Source organism: Apis mellifera, linkage group LG10 (assembly GCF_003254395.2).
Source record: "Apis mellifera strain DH4 linkage group LG10, Amel_HAv3.1, whole genome shotgun sequence".
In the NCBI taxonomy this organism is placed as follows: domain Eukaryota; kingdom Metazoa; phylum Arthropoda; class Insecta; order Hymenoptera; family Apidae; genus Apis; species Apis mellifera.
This window is the reverse complement of record NC_037647.1, coordinates 8,241,708-8,263,757: the sequence shown is the minus strand read 5'-3', so window position 1 is coordinate 8,263,757 and position 22,050 is coordinate 8,241,708. Positions and strand designations below refer to the sequence as shown.

The window sequence follows — 22,050 nt, the reverse complement described above, 5'->3', positions numbered from 1 at the left end:
CTTCCTTCGTATATTTTGAACGTATCCTATCTGTATATTTAAAAAAACCATGATTCGAGAATAACGGTGTCGTTTTTTCTTTTTTTTTCTTTTACATATATATATTTATACCAAAATTGAAAGATCAGTCTTACTTTTACTATACGAAAGGAGCAAGTTTACGATCGCAGAAAGACGGTGAAAAAATAATTTCTATTCCCGCTACCGTGAAAGAGAAAGAGAGAGAAGCATCTTACACCTTACGCTCGTTTCTAAACGGATGACGTTTAAGAAAGGGGAAGAAAAAGAGGGGGGGGGGTAAAAATGCGGAGTAAATGAGCGAAAAAGATAGGTATAAAGGCACTGGAAGGAAGTGACGTGTTACGGATAGGTTATCCTACGGTTCTCGTAAGGAGCAGTTTCCAGCGGCGAGGAAAGGAGCACGGCCTGCCTGCCTGCCTGCCTGCCTGCCTCTCCGTATCTCTCCCTTCCTCGCTCTCTCTTTCGTTCCTTATAAGTTTATGCGTTCTCACGCTCTCCATCCCACCTCTCGCGTTTTAAACTATACCTTCGGAGCGCGGTCGCGCGCCTCTTTGAAACACACCCTCCTCCTCGTCTCTCTTTTCTTCTTCTCTCTCTCTCTCTCTCTTCAACGTCGGTTCCTTCCTTAACGAGTTCGCGGTATGCGTATAAAATTCGCTCGAAATTTTTCTCTTGTTATTATTATTATTATTATTATTTCATTTTAGATTAGTATTTTAGAATTATTCGAAAAGAAATTCAAACTTTTCCTCTTTCACTTTACGAGAATAAAATTCGACGAAAATAAAACGAAAGAAATTCCATTCGATCTTCTTGATTCGTATTAGAGATTTTTCGAGAATCACGTCTTCTGATATTTCCTTAAAAAAAGAAGAAGAAGAAGAAGAAAGGAAAAAGATGGCCAAGAATAACTGTTTTCAAGGCTTGGAAGAGGACGAGGTCCCGATCGAACGCGTTTCTCCACGCGTTCATTGTATATATCGGATCGGGCGCAACGCGCATCGCCTCTTCCTAGTTATAATAAACGGCGTAAAAAACACGGGCAAAAACCTGCCCAGCCTTCGGCAAGTGTACACCATGGAGCAGCTTCTGCTCTCTATCATCCGCTCCATCCTCCTCCGTTTCTTACGTATGCATCTTCCCCTTCTTTCTTTCTCCTCTTCTCTCTCTCTCTCTCCCTTTCTCTCCTTCTTCTCTTTCGCTCTGTCGAGCACCGTAGGTGTTGTTGTTGTTGTTGTTGTTGTTATTGCTTCTGGACAGGCTACTTCCTTCCTCCTGCGATCATCCTGCACCCTCCTCCTCCTCCTCCTCGACTCCTTTTCTCCCGTGCTCGTCCCTCTTCATCACTCCACTCGTTCGTACGTGTCATTTCTTTCCTTTTGAAAGGCCTGGCCCGCGCCTCCGTCTCATTATTCCGAGAGCGGCGGAGGCTGTGCCTCTTGGATGCTCTCGTTGCCTTTCTTCCCTCTCCTTCCATCCCGCTCCTCCTTCCGCCTTTATTAATATCCACCGCCGGCTGATCGACGGTTACGATTTTCTCGCGCTCCCTTCCGGGTTCTCTCGGCCGAGCGGATTATAGACTCGCGACCGAGCGGATTTGTGAATGGGACACGAACGGGGTCGGCCTCTCCTCCAGGACGCTGCCTCGTTTGTCTTGCCTCTCGAGATTTAAGCGGCGAGATTTTTTTTCGATCGTCTCTTGATTTTTTTACATCTTTATGTTTCTTTCTTTCTTTTTTTTTTTAAGGAAGATAGAGGTAAGAAGTTGTTTGGCAAGCGCTTATCTCGTGACGAGTAGATAAGGATAAATATCGGTTGAAGTGGTTTAAATGTTATCGATTATCGATTATGAATCGTAATCGAAGGGAGATAAAAATTGTAAGCGCGAAATTCGTTTCCCACGGTTTGAATAGTAAACACGAGGAAACCAGTTCGTTCATGAGCAATGGAAAAAAAAGTGATCGAAACGAGTTGTCGCGTTCGATCTTATCCCACCGTTTTTTTAATAATATCAGATTTTCTCGTTTGGAGAACTACATTTTTTTCTTATCTCCTTTTTCTTCTTTCTCGAAAATGATGCTCGCCCACAGCGAGTATTATTATTTGCCCGGCTGTAATAATATCGGTTGACGCACCTGTTGCCCGTGATTAGGAGGCAAGATCCGGACTCTACAAAGTCGGCGAAACGTTTCCCGAGTTAATTTATCGAAACGAATGCCGCGCAACCGGTTGGCAAAGAAGGCTGACCGCTAGGAGGAGGAGAAGGAGGAGGAGGAGGAGGGCCTCGCGCGTAGCACACAACTCCACGTAGCAAAATGCAATAGGCATGGTTCAAAATTTACGATCCATATCGTTTCATATTTCCACGCGATAAAAAACTATCCGTCGATGATAAAATATTTTCGAAAGATCCGCTCGCGATTCATGGAACCGCAGATTCTTGTTGTTTCTAAAAGTAATTTTACTTTCCGTATCTATTTGAAAAAGAACGAACGTTTATCTCCGCGATTGTTGATCTATGCATCCGTGTGTGTATTATGATATGAAAATTGACGTAAATTTTCCACGTGCACCGGTTCAACCAATAATTTGGCTTATCCGTCGCGATCCCTCGTCTGTGTGTATATCGATTTCACGGATTTCGTATATTTTTCATCGCGAGATTTCCGCGTCGAAAAATTTCCACTCCGTAAGAGAAGTCTTCCACTCCGGGAAGAATAGAGAAGAGAATCGTTGTTTCGAGAAGTTTTTATCTCGATTCTCAAAACGCGTTTATAGTTCCAAACAAGCGATTGACGCTGATTTATAATCTCAACAGCGTTTATCACGACTCGGTTACTCGGTAAAACCTTCGGCTGATCCTCTCCTCGCGACGCGTCCGACAGATTCATAAATCATACGGTAATCGTGGCCAGCTTCGCTCGAAGTCATTCTATTCCTAATAGCTTTCTAATTATTCCGTACCACCCTTCAACTCTCCAATTAATCCACGCTCTAGTTGCTCCGGGATAAGCGTTTCCGTTTGATTTTGCCTTCAAACCCGTCCAATGATCCTCCTGTCCGAAATAATTTGTCCTATCTTGCTATAATTCGATTCCACGGTTGGAGATTTCATCTTCGCAAGAGGCTCGAACGAAACCGGTATTATTTCGTTAAAAGAAACGTTGTTCGTTAAAAACTCTACAACAAACAGCGAGTTATAAGTTTCGAGTCACTGGTCTTTCGAGTTAAAAAGGAAGCTCGATGTATCGGCCGATATATCGATGATTTTTCCGTCTCTCTCGATATCTCGAAGGAGGAGGAGGGAGTTTATGAATGGTCCCGAGAGCTGGCGGAAATACGTCCCGTAAGAAATTTTTAGCCTTGCCCGCGAGCAAGAAGTTTCACATTAATCACAGCGAGGCAACATCCTCGACATGGTTGCGGCGCGGGAACGGAGCGGAGGGACACGAGCAGAAATTACCGACGTTGTTAAATAAGTGTTTGCGTTCGAGCGTACGGCGTAATTACGTCTCGCCTTCCACCCAATCCTACGACGTATCCTCGTCGATTATTCCGCTGAAAACCGGGCTGCCGGTGTATTACGAGGCGACTTCCGTGCCCCGGCTGATCCTCTCAATGAAACCGTTCTACCCATTTCTTTTTCTTTACTCCTTTCTCTCTTTCTTAGAGTAGGAAGCGTTGATTTCTTTTTTTTCCAATCGATAATTTTCGAGTCTCGTGGCGAGTCATCGATTTAAAAAGATTTAAAATTATTAATTGTCCCATCTAAGATATCCTTGAGATTTCGTTGTTTAAAAAAAAAGAAAAAGGAACAGATGTATGATATAACGGATAAGAAAGGAAAAGAAAATTTTGTACGAATTCCATTCTCGAAACGAAGCTGAAGAATCCTCTCTCGAGAATTCATTCATCGAGCATTCCGCACGTGGGTGACGGGGAAAACCGCCCCCTGTCGAGGATGAGGACGCGTCAGAAAATGTTGGCGCGAGCGAGAGCGTCGGCCCGTGAATAGAGTAATTTTTTTTTTTTTCTACTCTTTTTTTTTTTTTGCGTTGGTCGCGACGTCAGCGGCAGCGAGAGGCAGAAGGAAAATCGGTGGCGGCAGTTGGACGGCGGGGGAGGGAGCAGTTTGAGCCGGGCAGACTACACTGTTGAAACGTGTGGCCGAGGCATGAATGAACGAACCGACCGAATGAAGGAACGGCCTCGCCTCTGCGCGCGTGTTCGTACGTGAGAGGCCTCGCGTACATTCGCGTCGATCATCATCCTCGAGCGTTGGTGCGACGATGAGGCGCGCATACGCGGCGGTGCGCGCGCGACGGAGAAAGAGCGAGAAAGGCGAACGCGAGAGAAGAAGAGGCGGATAAAAAAAGACGGATGTATATACGAGATATGGCAGCGCGGTGGAAGAGGACGAAAGGATGGAAGAGGGATGGAGAGAAAGAAGTAGAGAGAGAGAGAGTGGTATTCTCGCGAGGAGGATAGAGGAGCGTAATTGATAAAGACGGCGAAGGTGGTAGGAAGAAGGAAGGAAAAAGGAGTGGAGGAGTGGGGAGACTCGGGTGGTAGGAGCGAGACGGGAAGCGGGTGGTCGTGTGCGCCGACGCCAGTGTGAGTTTGCCGCGTCGACAGGAGAGTATTCATTCATAAAACTTGGCGAGGAGTGAGGCTAGGCCAGCGTGCACCGGGATTGGTGGGGACCCTCGAGAGACACTCGAGTGTCTTTCCTCTCTCTTTTTCTCTTCCTCGCGCGTTCGTTCTCGCCTATCGGGCCGATCGTCTCTTCTTTGTCTCTATCCGACCGGGTGCCGTGCACGTTTTTTTCCCTTTTTTCCCCCGTTTTTAATTCCTCGTGTTTGTTTTTTTCTTTTTTTTTCCCCTCGCATTTCACATTTTTCGTGAACCGAACAGTTCGAGTTTCTTCGGGGGAAAAAGTTGACGCTCTTCTTCCTAGTAAGTTGTCCCGTTTTCGACTCAGCTCCCCGTTTAAATTAAAAAAAAAAGATCACCTACGATCGTTTAACCTTCAAAATCCATCCATTTCCATCCAGACGCGCTACCGGAATCCTATCCAAAAAGATTCTCTCTCTCTCTCTGTCTCCCCGTTCCCTCCTCTTCCCTCCACCCTGTTGCCACACTCGAGGTCATATTTGGCTCGGTGCACGCGTCGACGATCCCCAGCGATCTTCGACGACGTGGTCGTCGTCGTCGTCGTTATCTCGTCGGTCGGCCAACAGGCGAATCTGCGCGATTGAACGGGGCGAAGGACAAGGAATAACCCACGGTACGCGTCCACCTCCGCCGCCGACTCCGCCGCCGCCACGTCCCCCACGACCCGTTGCCTCGAATAAACTCTCTCGATCCCTTCTCTGCCCCCACGACACCGTCTGTCTTCCCATCTTCCTCTCTTCTGTTCTTCCCTCCACCGCCGTCTCCTCCTCCTTCTCCTACCGATTCTCCTCCACCTCTTCTTCGACGTCCTCTTCGTCCGGCTGCCTCGCTCCGACTCTCTCTCCCTCCCTCTCTTTTCTATCCTACCTCCTCCTCCTCGCTTCCTGCCCTGTGCGTCTCTCTCTCCTCGCGTACGCACTTACCTGCGGAACGCGGTCGTACGTGCTCGACGGTGGCGCTTCGGCCCAAAGTACTACTACTCTCTTCCAAGATCGCGCTCCATCCTTCATCCGAAACCCGTAAAAATCTCTCGCCTTCGAGAGATCGCGAGTACGATACAGTGGTGCGTTTCTCTTACGTCGTCGTCGTTCACCTTCGAGTCGTGCCTTCGACGCTCGTTTCTTCCACGCGTGTGTGCGTGCCTGCCTGCTCGCTCGAGTTGACGAGAAATAGGGGAAACGTGGATGGTGATAAATGGTCGCGACTATCCCCTCCCCCCGGCGGATGGACGGATAAATTCGCTGGGACTGGATCGTCTCGAGAAAGCTGGAACCTTTTTTCCCTGCTCGCGTATTTTCGGAGCCAGGCCCCCGTTCCTGCGCGATCGAGCGCGCCTCTTCGTTTCCGTTTCGCTCTCCGGACCGCGGACAACCCTCCTCCTCCTCCTTCTCTCCCCTCCTCTCTCTCCTCCTTCACGGCCGGTCATGGTTGCGCAAGCAGGTATTCGGAAATAGCCCGTGGGCCGCGGTTATGAATTGATAGCAAACACATGCTGGACACGCCGCGGCGGACCGGCTTCCACAAGACGCGACTACTACTACTCCTCCACTACTACTACCCGCCTCGTGTTTCGCCGTGTTCGCACCGGCCGACCAGTCTTTCCTCTTCTTCGCCGACCTGCGCTGCTCACCTGCCGCGCGTCCTCTCCGGGAGGACATGGAGCGGAGGACAGGGGAAGAAAACTGTCCCTGTGGGGATTCGTGGTGATTCTCTACGAGTGGTGTGACCGTGACTTGTTTTTTTTCTTCTTCTTCTTCTTCTTTTTCGTTGCCACGCTTTCCCCCCTCCCTCGACTCGCTTTTCCCTCTCGACTCGACGAGAAGAGAAAAGAGAGAGAGATATTGAAGAAATAATAAAAATTTTTAACTTTTGGAACTTTTTTGGCGAAGAAGAAGAAGAAGAAGGGATACGCATGTTCGACTCGTGTCAAAGGCGTCACTGAGAATATTGGAACGGTTGTTCTGGATGCTCGATCCTCTCTATAGGAACGGGATAGAAGAGGGAATTTCCTCCGCGGGCGGTGGTCGAAACGAATCCCGAACGTCGATGGAATTGGTCGACCTCCTCCTCCTTCTCCTCCTTCTTGTTGGCCGGGTTCAACCCTTGGACCGATTTTTCCTCCATCCTCCGAGTGTTGTTGCCCCACCGAGTGATGTAACGGAAGGAAGTTTTGTCGCGGAGTGCACGCGCGGTCGCGGACGAGGATCGCGAGGAACACGGCGGGAGAGAGCGGAGTGAATGACAGTGATCCGGGGATTCGTGTATGTACAGTGAGCACGCGAGGACGGCACTCATGTACGTTGACTACGGAGGCGACGCTTACGCCGGAATGGGAATCAAGGCCATGAAGTCCTTCGCCAGGCCCAGAGGTATGGAACCTCGCAGCGTTGCGAGCGCCCAGTCTCGTAATTTCCATGCGTAATCCTCTTCCTCTCTCTCTCCAATTTCTCTTCTTAGTTTTTATTATTATGTACGTAGCATTCGAAAGATCTCTCTTTAAATTTCCTCTCCTCGATTTTCCTTTCGTTCGATTCCTGGCAAAAGTCAATCTCGAGCGCCCAGTCTCGTAATTTCCATGCGTAATCCTCTTCCTCTCTCTCTCCAATTTCTCTTCTTAGTTTTTATTATTATGTACGCAGCATTCGAAAGATCTCTCTTTAAATTTCCTCTCCTCGATTTTCCTTTCGTTCGATCCCTGGCAAAAGTCAATCTCCCCCTCTGTTATTAATTTCGATACGTTTCTTGTTCCAATTTTTCAAAAGGAAGAGACGGGAAGTCACGTGAATTTGTGAATGGGAAAGGCACGCGTTTCTTCCCCCGTTGAAGGTTGGACCCGCGATCGTTCAGACTCTCGCTACGGGATTAACGTTGTGACGAATAGAGTCGGTTGGGCCGTGACTCGAGCACGGACAGATTGTAACAGATGTCGAGGCCGCAGGAGTGCAACCTGCATCCCCGGCGGAGCATATGCGCTTCCTGCAGTTGGAGGGACTCTGCTCTCGGGGAAGGAGGGAGGGGGCTTGTTCCAGAAGTGGCCGACCCTTGACCCTGACACGCTTCCTCTTCGAGCACGAGCCACTTCTCTCTCGAAACGGAGAGAGAGAGGAAAAATTAGTTCGAACTTCATTCTCTAAATATCTTCTTTTCCGAATTATCGTCGATTAATCAATTCTTGTAATTAAGAAGAATCTAACGAGTTGGGTAAATTATTTATTTTATCATCCTTCGATCGTGAAAACTCGATCGATTTCAAGTTAACTTTTTTTTTATCATCGTGAAGTAAAAATAAAATCGAACTCGTGGAACGATCAAACAAGAGTTAAAAGAGAGCTTTAATTTGTATTTCTCGATACAATAATAAAATTTCGTTGGTATCCTCGAAAAAAAGAAAAGAAAGAAACTCGCTCGCCGGTTTTATTTTATATACCGGAAAGTTTCTCTACCCGAAGTGAATCGAGGCGCGCGGGTTAATGATAAATCTTACGGGTGGATTACACACCCGTTGAACAGCCAGCACACGGTCGAGGCCGCGAAGAGTCGAGAAGACACTTCTCTAAGTAGGGGATATATCGAGCGGAGAAGCTATGCTGTTGCTCGCTTCCTGGCAACCGGTTCCAAGGCTTGATCCGTTTTGTTCATGTAGATATCACCGAGAGTCGAAGACGGATTCGAGGGAATTCTCTCGCTCCTCTCTTTCTTCCCCCCTTCCTCCCTCCCTCTATTGACTCGCCGCTTCCTTTCAAATAGAATCGAGTTCGATATCCTTTTCGATTCTCTTTCCTCGATTATTTCCTCTGTACGAAGAACAGTAATCGTTTCTCTTCTCATCCCTCTTATTACGTTTTACATTTTGTCATTTTATATATGGAAACATTGGAAAGGGGAAGCTTTGTTGAGTAATGGATTTTTACAAATTTAATAATCCGTTTCCTTTTTTTTTTTTGAACAATCTAGAACGATACGTTTTTCGAAAAATTTATATAGGAATTATTATAAAATTTTTATAAGAATAATCAATTTCTTTTCCGTGTGTAATCGTTGATTTTTTTTTGCACGAGTTACGAAAGGGGTCGCATTTATAATTTCTCTTTTCGCGATGAATGGCGTATAAATCGTCGCTTTGCAGAAACGAGAGGAGAGAGAAAGTCGAAAATTATTTGGTCGGCCGTAGAAAGATTGCGTTTCAAGGAAGATTATTTGGGAAGAACTAACTTAAATTCTCGATAACGTCGCATCTTCGTCTATCTTTTTCTTTCTTTCTTATGTAATGCGATTTACGACGTGTTAACGTTAATTTTTTCCCCAATTCTTCTCCGCGCGAAGGAAAAAAAAAAGCAAAAAAGAAAAGGAGATTTTTACATTAACTTGTCTCTTAAATATCGCCAATTTTCACCTTCAACCGCGAAAGGAAATTTACATTTTTATCATCCCGGCCAATATTCGCGCCAGGTTTATTCCCTCGTAATCCTTGAGATTAAGCTAAAGCGTAAAGCAAATTCTCGAGAAGAAAAAAAGACGGGGGAAAAAAAGTGTGGACACAGTCGACTGCGCGTTTAACAGTTAACACGAAACGTTCTGTGCTAATTGCGGTTTCGGTTCCGTGGCAATTCGCGTGGTTGTTGCGAACGATCCGATTGGAACGATCCGCGCGCGTTTCGATCTCGTTTCGATCATAAACGCGTGCGAATCGTTGGCGGATAACGAGAATCGTGGCGAAAAAGAGAAAGAAAAAGAAAGCCTTACTTATACTTATTTATTTTCGACCTCCGTTTTATCGACCGAGGGATTTGAATATGGAGAACAGATGTGTTCCTCGCGTAATTTCCCTCGATTCGAACGGACGAAAGGCGATCTCGCGAATTAATAACCGCCGCGAAACGAGAAAGTAACGATCGGTTGAGAGAGAACTGTTCTCGATTTTTATTCCGTGAAATTTCGTTCGCTTTGATAATAATGACGATTAAGTACGATGATTCTTTCGATAGGTAGTAATTTGGATCAAACTAAAACTTTGTTAATCATTTGAATATTAATAAATATATAGATGAATAAAAATTGTTGGTGTATGGATTCGATATGCAACATTTAGACCAAGCTAAAACTTTGTTAGTCGTTTGAATATTAATAAACGTACGGATAAATAAAAATTATTGGTATATGGATTCGATAGGCAACATTTGGACCAAGCTAAAACTTTGTTAATCGTTTGAATATTAATAAATATATAAATGAATAAAAATTGTTGGTGTATGGATTTGATAGGGAACATTTGGGCCAAACTAAAACTTTGTTAGTCGTTTGAATATTAATAAATATATAGATGAATAAAAATTATTGATATATGGATTCGATAGGCAGCATTTGGACCAAGCTAAAATTTTGTTAGTCGTTTGAATATTAATAAATATATAGATGAATAAAAATTGTTGATGTATGGATTCGATAGGCAATATTTAGCCCAAACTAAAATTTTGAATAAAAATTATTGGTATATGGATTCGATAGCCAACATTTGGACCAAGCTAAAACTTTGTTAATAGTTTGAATATTAATAAATATATAGATGAATAAAAATTGTTGGTGTATGGATTCGATAGGCAATATTTAGCCCAAACTAAAACTTTGAATAAAAATTGTTGATATATGGATTCGATATGCAACATTTGGACCAAGCTAAAACTTTGTTAGTCGTTTGAATATTAATAAATATATAGATGAATAAAAATTGTTGATGTATGGATTCGATAGGCAACATTTGGACCAAACCAAAATTTTGTTAGTCGTTTGAATATTAATAAACATATGGATGAATAAAAATTGTTGGTATATGGATTCGATAGGCAACATTTGGACCAAACCAAAACTTTGTTAGTCGTTTGAATATTAATAAACGTACGGATGAATAAAAATTACTGGTATATGGATTCTCGGATCCATATGGAGTCTCTCGTATATAAAGATAAAATTGTCGCTTAATAACAAGTGTGATTTATGAAGAAGATATAAATTACGATATACTTCTCTTATTGCAACTTCTGTTTGAACAAATATCAAGTTTAAAACCGACAAGTGGTCCTTACGAACACGTATATATGTATATACATATACATATATATACACACGTTGGCTATGAAATCACAGAACAATATATCATTGGCGGAGCGAGTTTTCTATTAATAAACCCCGTTCGACTGCGTCGAACTCGGTCAATAAAATCGATCGTTCGAACCAATTCTGGTTCGATCGCTTACTCGTTTCCATTCCCTGTCGTACGTGGTTCAAATATAGCGCGGGCACCGCTCGCAATTTCTCCGGGACGCGTTTCAAAATTTTCCCTCCTCCTCCTCCTCCTCCTACATATTTCCAACGATTGAGAAACGATCCGTCCAAGGGACGATGGGCCAAGGATAATTAAAATCCGCCTCCTTATCTGCGATCCAAACTTGCTTCCCCTTAATTAACCTGCTCCTCCTCGATTAATCGAGTTTTCTCGAGCGGAGGAAAGCCGACACGCTCGGACGATAAATCGATACACGTTAATCGGCCGTTTTATCGTGCGTCGAGGGAGAAACGCGACCGGTTGAATCCGTAACGTGATAATTGGCGGACCGACCAATCCTCGTTTATTCCTGGGATATTCTTCCTCGGGGTAGTGGATGAAGGTGGAGATCGGTCGGAGGAGCGTGGTGGATGTGTGTCAGGAAGTTGGCGGGGCATACCGCGGACGTTATCACGGGACGCACGCCGCCGGCCAACCATATCTCGGTGAAACACGCGGTTTTCTGATAATCGCTGCGGCTAACGATGCCCCTGTCGCTCCTTCTTGTTTTTCCTCCCTTGGAATCTTTTTTTTTTTTTTTCCACCAAAAGTTGGAGCAAAGCGATAGTGGGTTTTTTTCTTCTTCCTTGGTTTCTCTGAAGTCTGCATTTTCGTGGTATTTGAGAATTATTTTAATTTGTTTATTTGTTCGTTTTGGCTGATTAAATTTTCCCTCCACGGAGGATTACCCTCGAACAAAGTAGACGTAATTTTTTTTCAATCTTCGCTAATTTTTAATCATCGATGTATGAAAATTGGATTTCTGGTTAAATTTAATTTTCCCACGGCGATCTCGTCTCACGCTCGTTTATCCCGCCAAGCAAATAACCACCTTACCCCTTATTTTTCCGATCGCGGACCGATTCGACTGATTTAACGGGCGCGACACCGATCGTTACATTAATAACACGCCACGAGAATTCGTACTTTCGCCGATTAGACGTTAATTATTAAGCGTAACACGCTCGTTGCCTGTCCTTATCGTGTCGAGACACGCGGTTTCGCGATAATCAACAATGTCGCCACAGTTGCTCGTTAATATGGCCGTCATTATCGAGCACGCATCATCTCTCTCTTCGTGTCGCAATGCTTTCCTTATCTTTTACCCGCAGGATTATTTATTTCGTCGTCCTTTCGACCGATCATCTACGCACAGATGAAACTCATTAATTTTTGACAATTGCCAATTCGAACGATTCAATAGTTCGAGAAACGAAACAAAGGATCTGAAAATGTGCGCAGAAACAGTGTTACACAACTATACACACACATATATATATATCTTGAAGCTCGATCGGAGGCGTGGTTGTTCCACCATCGAAACGACGACGCGCAAACAAAGCTTACAGGATAAGCCTTATCTTACGGCTACCGAACAATCTTGACAGCCAACCCTTTCGAGGAAAACCATACCACAGTGTTGCTACAAGATATCCTGCTCCTTCCACGTATGTACATAATCACTTTAAAAGATGGAATTATCGAAGGAGATTGGAAAACGTGGAACGAATTGTGGAGGATTATTAGCCTCCCCGGTTCTATTTTCATCGTGAAGATTTGCGGCTGCACGAAGATGTATATATTTCGTTGACGGTATTTTTATCCTCGACCCTCGTCTCGGTCTCCAATTCACTGGAATCGTTTCCCATAGGGGTGGAAGAGGGTCTCCCTCGGTTGGACGCGTTCCACGCGCGTTTCCACGCCGAGAGCAACAGGTGTACGAGTGCAGGGAGAGGAAGAACGGTGGCGCGCCATGTGCGTTGCGTTAATTAGAGCGATCGACGGAACGTTTGCAATTTCGTGGCCTCCTTCCTTCTTATTAATAATCGACGGTGCAGCGATTAATAGATGGAATTTTCGAAAGAAGGATTTCTTTCTTGGCGATAAATTTGTTTTCCTCGAAAATCGTTGCGTTTGTTATGATATATGTAATGATCTAACGGGAGAGGAGAAAATGATCTCGTTTTTCGAAACGCGAGGAAACGAATCGGGTTACGACAGTGGTGTTTTTCTCGATCTCGTTTAATTAAAGGGTTGGAAAGGGAAGTGTCAATTAAGAGGTACGAAGCAGCTCGAAAAATTGTAAAAAAGAGTATCGAAACTGCTGCCCCGTTTTCCACTCGCCTCGCGTGCGAATACGACCAACTGTATATTTTTCTTCCCCCTCCCCTCCAAATGATTGCCAAGCTTTGTTGGCTCGTTCGTCGACAACTTTCTCGCGGAATTAAATCTCTTTCGAATTTCCAAAGACGCTCTCTTGTTATCATAACATGATACGTAACAAACGAGCAACAAAAATTCCATATACATTTATATAACCGTGAAAAGAAAAGAAAAAAATTAAGAATGAAATGAATCAATCGACTTAATCTTAAGCTAGAACAATAGAAAGAGAGGTAAAATTTTGAGGAATCATTGTGAGGTGAGACAGTTAGAGAAAAAAGGTTTGAGAACTCGAACGTGTGTGCGAGGGAACGAGAGGAGAGTGGAAGATTTCGTGGTGCACACGGGCTAGTAGTAGTAGTAGTAGTAGTAGTAGTTTGTTCAGGACAGCTGCCGCAGTTGTTTGGCTGCTGAGTATATTCCAGAATCGGCGTGGAAAGAGGGATAAGCCAGAAGACGTTGCCAGCACGTGCCCCGTGTCCGTTAAAACTCATCTACAAGCTTGGCTCTCCACGCGGAGGAGAGGAAGGTGGAGGGAGAGAGAGGGAAAAAAGGAGAAGAAAAATTACGACGCCGTGGAACATGATCTCTTTTTAATTCCCCTCCTCCCTCTCCTTTCGGAAGAAGAGAGTGGAGATGAAAAGTCGGAGGGGGGAGGAAAAAATTTTCAAACATTTTCCTCCAATTTTGTTCCCCCCTTCCCCGGTTAATTGCGTCAAATGCATACATTATTTAATCGTGATTCGTGCGTCTCTGAAATTGTTCTGTATTCGATTTACAATTAAAATTTCCTCGATTCGAAGCGAGTCGATCTTCGAACCATTAGCATTAATAATGTTTTCCAGTCTCTTTTTTTTTTTTTCTCTTTTGACTTCTCGAAGAGTTTAAAATTTCAAGATTTTTGAACGATTCTCTCCTCTCAAGAGGAAATTTCGGGAATAAAATTGGAGATGATCGTATCGTGCTTTGCAATTGAAAAATGTTTCGCGACAAATGCACGGTCATCGAGGAATGGAAATCGTGTTGGAAGACAAGTGATCGACAATGGCTTATTGAATTGTTTCGAGGGAAGACGGAAAGGAAGGAGGATACATTCTGGGACGAAACTCGTGATTTTATTCAAAAAGAACAAAATCCTATTTTAATTCGAGGAAGCGTGGTATTTCTTTAATTAAAATTTTAAACTTAACGTTAATATTCATACAGAAAAGTTTCATATCCGAAGACAGATCTAATCCACGCATAAAGGAGAGTATTTCGTGGTTAATTTTAAAGAAAAATTCGAAGGAGAGGAGAAACTGAAAACGTGGTAATAAATTCGATTTTAACGAAGGCCGAGAAATCCCTTTTGGGTGGATCGTTGGAATATAAATGCGTTCCTTCGAGTCAATTAAGATTATCGTGAAAAAGAAAAAAAAAAAAAGAAAAGGAATATTTCACGTGTTTTTCATCGATAAGCGTTTGTTGGGCGTTTGGCCGCGAATAAAACGAGCTATGCAAATTTATGTTGAACGGGTCAAGTGTCGGCTGGGTCGCGGGTCATTACCCATTTGCATTTCCACTCGATTATTAAGCGATGCGCGGACAACTCGGCTTCGATATCGTTCTCGATATCGAATTTTATTTCGAATAATAGAAGAGAAGAGAGAGAGAGAGAGAGAGAAGAGATAAAGAGGAGAGGAATAAAGAAAAGAATTATCGCCATCGCGACCTCCTCCTCCTTCTCGATCCTCGTCGATTATTTTTTTCCAATAAGAAAACGGGATATTTGGAGACGATACTTCTTCTCTACGAAATATATTTAGAAGAAAACTGCACGTATATAATTTAAGCGTTCAAGTTTCTTGTTCAATTTCAATTATCGCGCGTTGAGTTGCAAGAACTCCTCGCTCATCCGTGTTATTGGTCGAAACGTTGTTGTTTGTACAGTTAAGGCGATTAAATACAGGCGAATAAAAGTATATACCTTGGCCGAGTAGTTCGTATCGATGCAAGAAGCTGGAATGCGGAGGTAGAGAGAGAGAGCAGCGTGCGTCTGTCTAGACGCGCATGTTGCAAAGTAGCGCGTCTTTAAAAGAAACATTCGAATACGCCCGATTTAATATTCCTGTTTCTCTTCGATCGACGCATAGCAAAGCGCGCGATAAATTTTATTCGCAAGAGATCCGTAACGCAACGTGACGCGTAAGAGGCGATAGCGATTATTTAAGAAGATTAATCGTTCTTGTCCGCGCTCGCTCCTTTTCAATTGGGTTGCTGATCGAGTGTCCCAGCGATCGATAATCGCAGATGCATCCTCCGATCCTGCTTCTCCCCTCCTCCTCCTCCCGTTTCGTTACATCAGACACGATTAGTCGCACGAAAGGAAATGTCCACATGTTCCACTTGTAACTTTGTAATTACGGCCCGCGGCTATCTTCCATACATTTGCAAAGGGGTTGCAAAGATTTTGCGTGAGAAAGTTTGTGCGATTATATTCGACTGCACGTCTTGGAACGCTTCGATGATGGATGGATCGGTTTAATCTCTTTTTTTTATTACATCTCTCCATTGGCGAATCTACGACTATAGTAAGATTTGTCGTATATTTTATATTGGAATTATTGTACATCTTTTTGTTTTCATCCAAATAAATAAATAAATAAATAAACGTGACAATCTTCGTTCGAGTACACATTTTCCTCAATGGAGAAATGATGCGAAAGGGTTTAAATCCCGATATCCCTCGTCAAACAAATCATACGGAAGAAGTTTCCTGTTTAAGTATTCCTCGTGCGTTTCACGAATTCTTCACCTCGAAACGAACCTCGAATCGAGGAAAACGATCGGATAGAAATTCGAAACATTTCCTCGAGTATAATAATTCTCGGCATTGAATCATTGTTTCGATTTGAGAAATTCGATTTTCATATGGTGGGAAAATTGGAATAATCTCGAGTGTTGCTCCCGAAGCGGAGGAGAGGAGAGACAGCATTTGCGGGCAGGGCTCGTCGCGGCCGATCATACACGGCATTCGGAACGAGGCAGCCACAGGCGTCGTTCCTGCAAATGTGGCCCGATTGTTATTCCGAGCACGGGGCAAGCGTTGCGCCGTGGCACGTGGGTTTTCAATTCGACTCCTCCGGCGGCGGCTTCGCCTCTTCGCTCTTTCGATCCTCGCTCTTTCGATTCCTCCTCCTCTTCTTCTTCTTCTTCTTCTTCTTCTTCTTCTTCGATTACACGTTCCACCACGCGCACTCGTCAAAGTAGTCGCGATGAATAATTCCGCGTCGCGGCTGATACACTTTGCACCCGTGCCACGGGGTGTCCATCGGATGTGTGCAGTTTCGCGGAAACAACACAATGGATCGAAATAGAAGCGGCATCGCGACTTTTTTTTTTTTTTTTTTTTTGGGTAACTCGTCGAGGAAAACCGCGATTGAATTATACACGAGTGGAAAAGGATTGTTTTCAGGGTTTTCGTTACCGAGGTCGTGTTATGAATCGTGATTTTTCGATCGAGGATTGAAACGATTGTTGGAAGGAGGGTTTGTTCGATCGAGATAAGAGGAAAAGAGTCGATATCGAGGGATCGATCAAAGGAAGGAAGGAAGAAGATTGTTGGATTGGATGCGTGAATATAATAGATTATAAATTGAACGATAAATAATAATTGGAAGAAGAAAAATATATATATATATATAGATTTGCGATTAATTATGCAGTCGAAAGAGACGATGTTATCCTTGAAACACCAGTCACGTTCCGTTTCAAAACGTTATCAACATTGTAGATGTTGGAACGATTCGAACAACCTTACCAATTTTTTTCAAATCACGATTCGAGTCGAGAGATATATTTTTATAATCCGGCACGAAGAAAAAGAGTGGACATCCCTCAAAATTCGACTTCAGAATCGAGATAGAATAATTAAAATCCGTTTCGTAAAAAAAGAGAAAGAATCGTTTATTATTTCTATCGCGTGTCAAATTCGCGAGAACCATTTAAGGCGAACTAGGGAGCCGTGTTCCCTGGCTCGACGAGAAACGTCGTCGTCGTCGACGATGATGATACTTTGTACGTTCGTTACCGCGCGCCGGTATGCAAATTTGCGGCGCGCACGTGTTCGTGCGTGGCTGGCACGCACACGCGCGTACCTGTCCGCGTAGAGACAAAGGTGCTTATGGGAGACTTACCGTGGCTGCACGCCATACATACTTAATGGACTTTCGGCGGTACGCCGTTGGAAGAGCTTATACCCATGCAAATCCAGCTGTGCAGATATCCCCGAGGAAACGCTCGCGATTTTTATCGCGACGCGCCATCCTAAGTTCGCCTTCGTCCACTTCTTCTTCTTCTTCTTTCCCTCTCTTTTCCAAATGTGTTCAAGAGTTTATTAAGATTCGGGTAGATTCGTTTATCGTTTTAAATTGGATGAGGAGAGAATGGTTTTGGGGGAGAGAGGTTTGACTGTTGGACGAGAATAATTTCTGTTTATCGAAAACGGAAGAAACGTAAGGCAGCGCGAGGCCTTTGATAAGATACAGTGGTTGGCGGGTATGAAAACATAAGCAGTGGCCTGGTAACACACGCGACCACAGGTCTTTTGCTTTCTCCAGATAAAAAGATACGCTTCCCGTGTTGAGTGTATGCATGTATGTATGCGATATGTGTGCGTGTGTATGATGGTTGCAATGGAAGATTTAACGGGGTCGTTATAGTTTAAATCGAGTGGTGTTACTTCAAACCTATTATATCGCTAATAGCTGATGAAGTCACGGTCTAATCTAGGATCTTGATCTTTTCACCCTGAAACGAGAACTGTAACAAAAGAGAAAATTATGCATAACAGTGCTCGTTCATTTCCCGGCCAGAATATTGTTGTTAAACTAATTGCTCGTGATATACTGCTTAATCCCGACCCGTGACATTTTTTTGCGAATATAAAATTGCACGAACGTTCAATTTGGAAATTTCAAATTGAGCGAATTATCTGTTGTCGTTTTCGTTGTCGAAAGTCATCGTCGTCGATTCGGAATAGTTCGAAAAATGCCTCGATCGATTTCGTCATTAAAAAGAGAAGGAAAGAGAGAAAGAAACAGGATAAGAAATTTCCATGTTAAGCAGACCAGGGTGCAATTATCGATCTCAATCTACGCCTTCCTCCTCGAGAAACGACTTCTTCAACTTCTTCCAAACGCGCTGCTGATTGGAATTGCTAAAGAGACGAACGAAGGATAACCTCGTCAAAATCCATTTCATCCATTCCAATTCTTCAAAAGCTGTACTGTAATTCCGGAAGAAAGAATGGTACATCGAAGAAGAAAAAGAAAAGCATCGCGTCTAATCTCATCAAAGTCCAATTCAAGAATATCCGAAAACCAGTTACATTCGAAGATTAGAATACATCGCAAAGAAGAAGAGAAGCATCTTTCTAAGCTATCTTGTATAATATAGAACTAGTCAAGCAAAAAGAAAAAAACTCGTCGAAATCCAAAGCTATATCCTGAACAAAGAATAATCCATCGCGATGAAGAGCAAGAATTTCTTCTTCAACTTTCAAAAATTGGAACTCAACAGCAAAAAGAAAGAAACTCGTTGAAATTTAAAACTATATCCTGAACTGTGAGGAGCAAGAATTTCTTCTTCAACTTGCAAAAATTGAAACTCAACAGCAAAAAGAAAGAAATCTAAAATTATATCCTGAACTGGTGAGGAGCAAGAATTTTTTCTTCAACTTGCAAAAATTGAAACTCAACAGCAAAAAGAAAGAAATCTAAAACTATATCCTGAACTGGTGAGGAGCAAGAATTTCTTCTTCAACTTGCAAAAATTGAAACTCAACAGTAAAAAGAAAGAAATCTAAAACTATATCCTGAAGCAAGAATTTTTTCTTCAACTTGCAAAAATTGAAACTCAACAGCAAAAAGAAAGAAATCTAAAACTATATCCTGAACTGGTGAGGAGCAAGAATTTCTTCTTCAACTTGCAAAAATTGAAACTCAACAGTAAAAAGAAAGAAATCTAAAACTATATCCTGAAGCAAGAATTTTTTCTTCAACTTGCAAAAATTGGAACTCAACAGCAAAAAGAAAAAAAACTCGTCGAAATCCAAAACTATTTATATTTAGAACGAAGAATAACACATCGCGATGAAGAGCAAGAATTTCTTCTTCAACTCTTCCAAAAACTCGACGAGTTAAAAAAAAGAAACTCGTCGAAATTCAAAACTCTATTTATATTCGAAACGAAGAATAACACATCGCGATGAGAAGCAAGAATTTCTTCAACTTCCGAAAAAAAAAAAAAAAAACGTTAATTGGAATGGAGCGACGAAGAGAACAAAGGACAAAATTCCATTCGACGAATTCCAAAAGCCTATTATATTCCAGGACAAAGAATAATACGTCGCGGAGAAGAAGGGAAAGAGGAAGAGTAGGAGGGGGGCGAAGGACAATCTCGTCAAATCCACGAATTTCAAAAATTCCCCGCTACATCGAGGACAAAGAATAATACATGGCAGAGGAGGACAAGAAGAAGAAGAAGAAGAAGAAGAAGAAGAGGAGCATCGTCGGCGCCATAAGGCGTACGCCGAGTTGTGCGCGGCATAGAGCAAGCGTACCTACAACGACGATGCACCTGCACCTGCCCGCCAGTTGCACCCCTCTTTACGACGATGCTATCTAGGATGGTGTGCATGCCCCCCTCGCCTCTGCTCGCTTTCGCTGCTCCTGCCGCCGCCGCCGCCGCGACACCTGACGCACTCCTCCTCCTCCTCCTCCTCCCTGTACACGCGCCTCTCTCTCTCTCTCTCTCTCTCTGCACGATGACGCGCGCGTGCACGCCGCTTTGTGAGAAGTACTATTAACCTGGCTTCTCACACATCCACCGGTCCCGATTCTTCTCTCTCTCTTTCTCTTTCTTCGAGAAACGAGGAAAATTTACCACCTACCGACGATTTTGATAGAGAATGTTGTTGCTACGGTTCCTCGAATCCTCTGTTCGCGAGGATCGTGAGAAGAGTTTAGGATTTTTGAAGGTGATTTTTACGGAGTTTTTTTGGGAAAATAGGATCTCTTTTAGATTTTTTTCTTTTTTTAAGAGATTTCGTAATTTATCGAAGATTTTTATCTGAAGAATTGTACTATTTTTTTTATAACGAATCGAAACCTTTTTGCTCGAGAAGAATAAATCGGGATTAAATTGAGAGATTTAATAAATAATTGAGGGATGTATCGTCGCGTTTCAGATATACCGGCACAAGTGCCGCCGTTAACACCTGGGACCAACAAGAAGATGACCGAGGCCCTGGAGGCCTCTTTCGCCTCCTGGGAGAAGGAACGAGTCCGCCTCAACATAACCAAAGGTGAGTGCCGTCTTTTTTTCCTTCTTCTTCTTCCTCCTCTTCTTTCTTCTCTCGATATATCCCAATCTCGCGGAAAACATTCCTTCTTTCTTTTTTTCTTTCTCTCTCTCTCTGTTTTTTGCTCCCTTCTCTTTATGCACGGAGTACAGGTTTCTCGACGATTTCTAATTATCCTCTCATTGCCGCGATCCTGATTCGCGAACTTTGACAGTTTCATCTGAAAAAACATATATTTTCTTCGTATATATCGATTTATCGATTATTGATTTCTTTATTTTTCTTCTTCTTATTTCAATATTGATAAATCGATATTAAAGTAAAACAGATATTCGTTTTAATCTTAAATTGTCATTTAATGATAAATAAATCGAACGTTAATCACCATTAGAATGCAATTACTTAATCAAAAATGAGAAACATTATTGATCTTGTTTTTCTTGCATAGAAGAGATTATTCTTGCCCGCGTAATCTGCCAAGGTTTTAATTGACGTAACACCATTATATTCTCTCTCCGTCTCTCGCTTCAAAAATCGTTGCATACGTTCTACTCTACTCCAATCCAATCGATCTGAAAATTCCAAAAAATCAGATTTGAAAACTAACTAGTTAAAAAAATATAACATAAAGTATCGCTTTAACGTTTATTATTGGGTTGGCAACTAAGTAATTGCGGATTTCAGTTGAAATTGATGACGACCTAATCAAAGCAATAATCGATTCGGATCGTCACAGTACAACACAGTGAGATTGCAGAGAAGCTTCATGTATCGCGTACATGCATTGAAAACCGCTTAAAACAACTTGGCTATGTTCAAAAACTCGATACATGGGTTTCTCACGAACTGAAAGAAAAGCATTTAACGCGACGCATTAACAGCTGCGATTTGCTAAAGAAACGTAATGAAAATGATCCATTTTTGAAACGACCGATAACTGGCGATGAAAAATGGGTTATTTACAACAATATCAAGGAAAAAATCGTGGAGCAGGCCACGTGAATCAGCTCGAACAACGTCAAAAGCTGGTATTCATCGAAAGAAGGTTTTGTCATCAGTTTGGTGGGATTACAAAGGAATTGTCTATTTTGAACTCTTACCATCCAACCGAACGATCAATTCTATCGTCTACATTGAACAACTAACGAAATTAAACAATGCGGTTGAAGAAAAGCGACCCGAATTGACAAATCGAAAAGTTGTTGTATTCCATCGTGACAATGCAAGGCCACACGCATCTTTGGTCACTCGGCAAAAATTATTGGAGCTTGGTTGGGATGTTTTGCCGCATCCACCATATAGTCCTGACCTTGCACCATCCGATTACTTTTTGTTTCGATCTTTACAAAACTCCTTGAATGGTAAAAATTTCAATAACGATGATAATATCAAATCGTACCTGATTCAGCTTTTTGCTAATAAAAACCACAAGTTTTACGAACGTGGGATTATGATGCTGCCTGAAAGATGGCAAAAGGTCATTGATCAAAATGGGCAACGCATTACGGAATAAAGTTATTTAGTTCCACGA

General features: G+C 43.0%; 1 protein-coding gene across 6 annotated transcripts in view; it reads left to right on the top strand.

Annotated features, from left to right (window-relative positions):
- LOC412916 (ETS-like protein pointed) overlaps positions 1-22,050 on the top strand; it is a 114,166-nt gene that overhangs the window by 61,461 nt on the left and 30,655 nt on the right. For 5 of the 6 annotated variants that reach the window (XM_026443509.1, XM_006565536.3, XM_006565539.3 and 2 more), the window contains one exon: positions 20,406-20,522. In XM_026443509.1, coding sequence (XP_026299294.1) covers positions 20,406-20,522 — 117 coding nt within the window. Of the gene's footprint in view, positions 1-6,097; positions 7,065-20,405; positions 20,523-22,050 lie in introns of those variants that run through there. The other variant, XM_006565540.3, reaches the window with a different exon arrangement.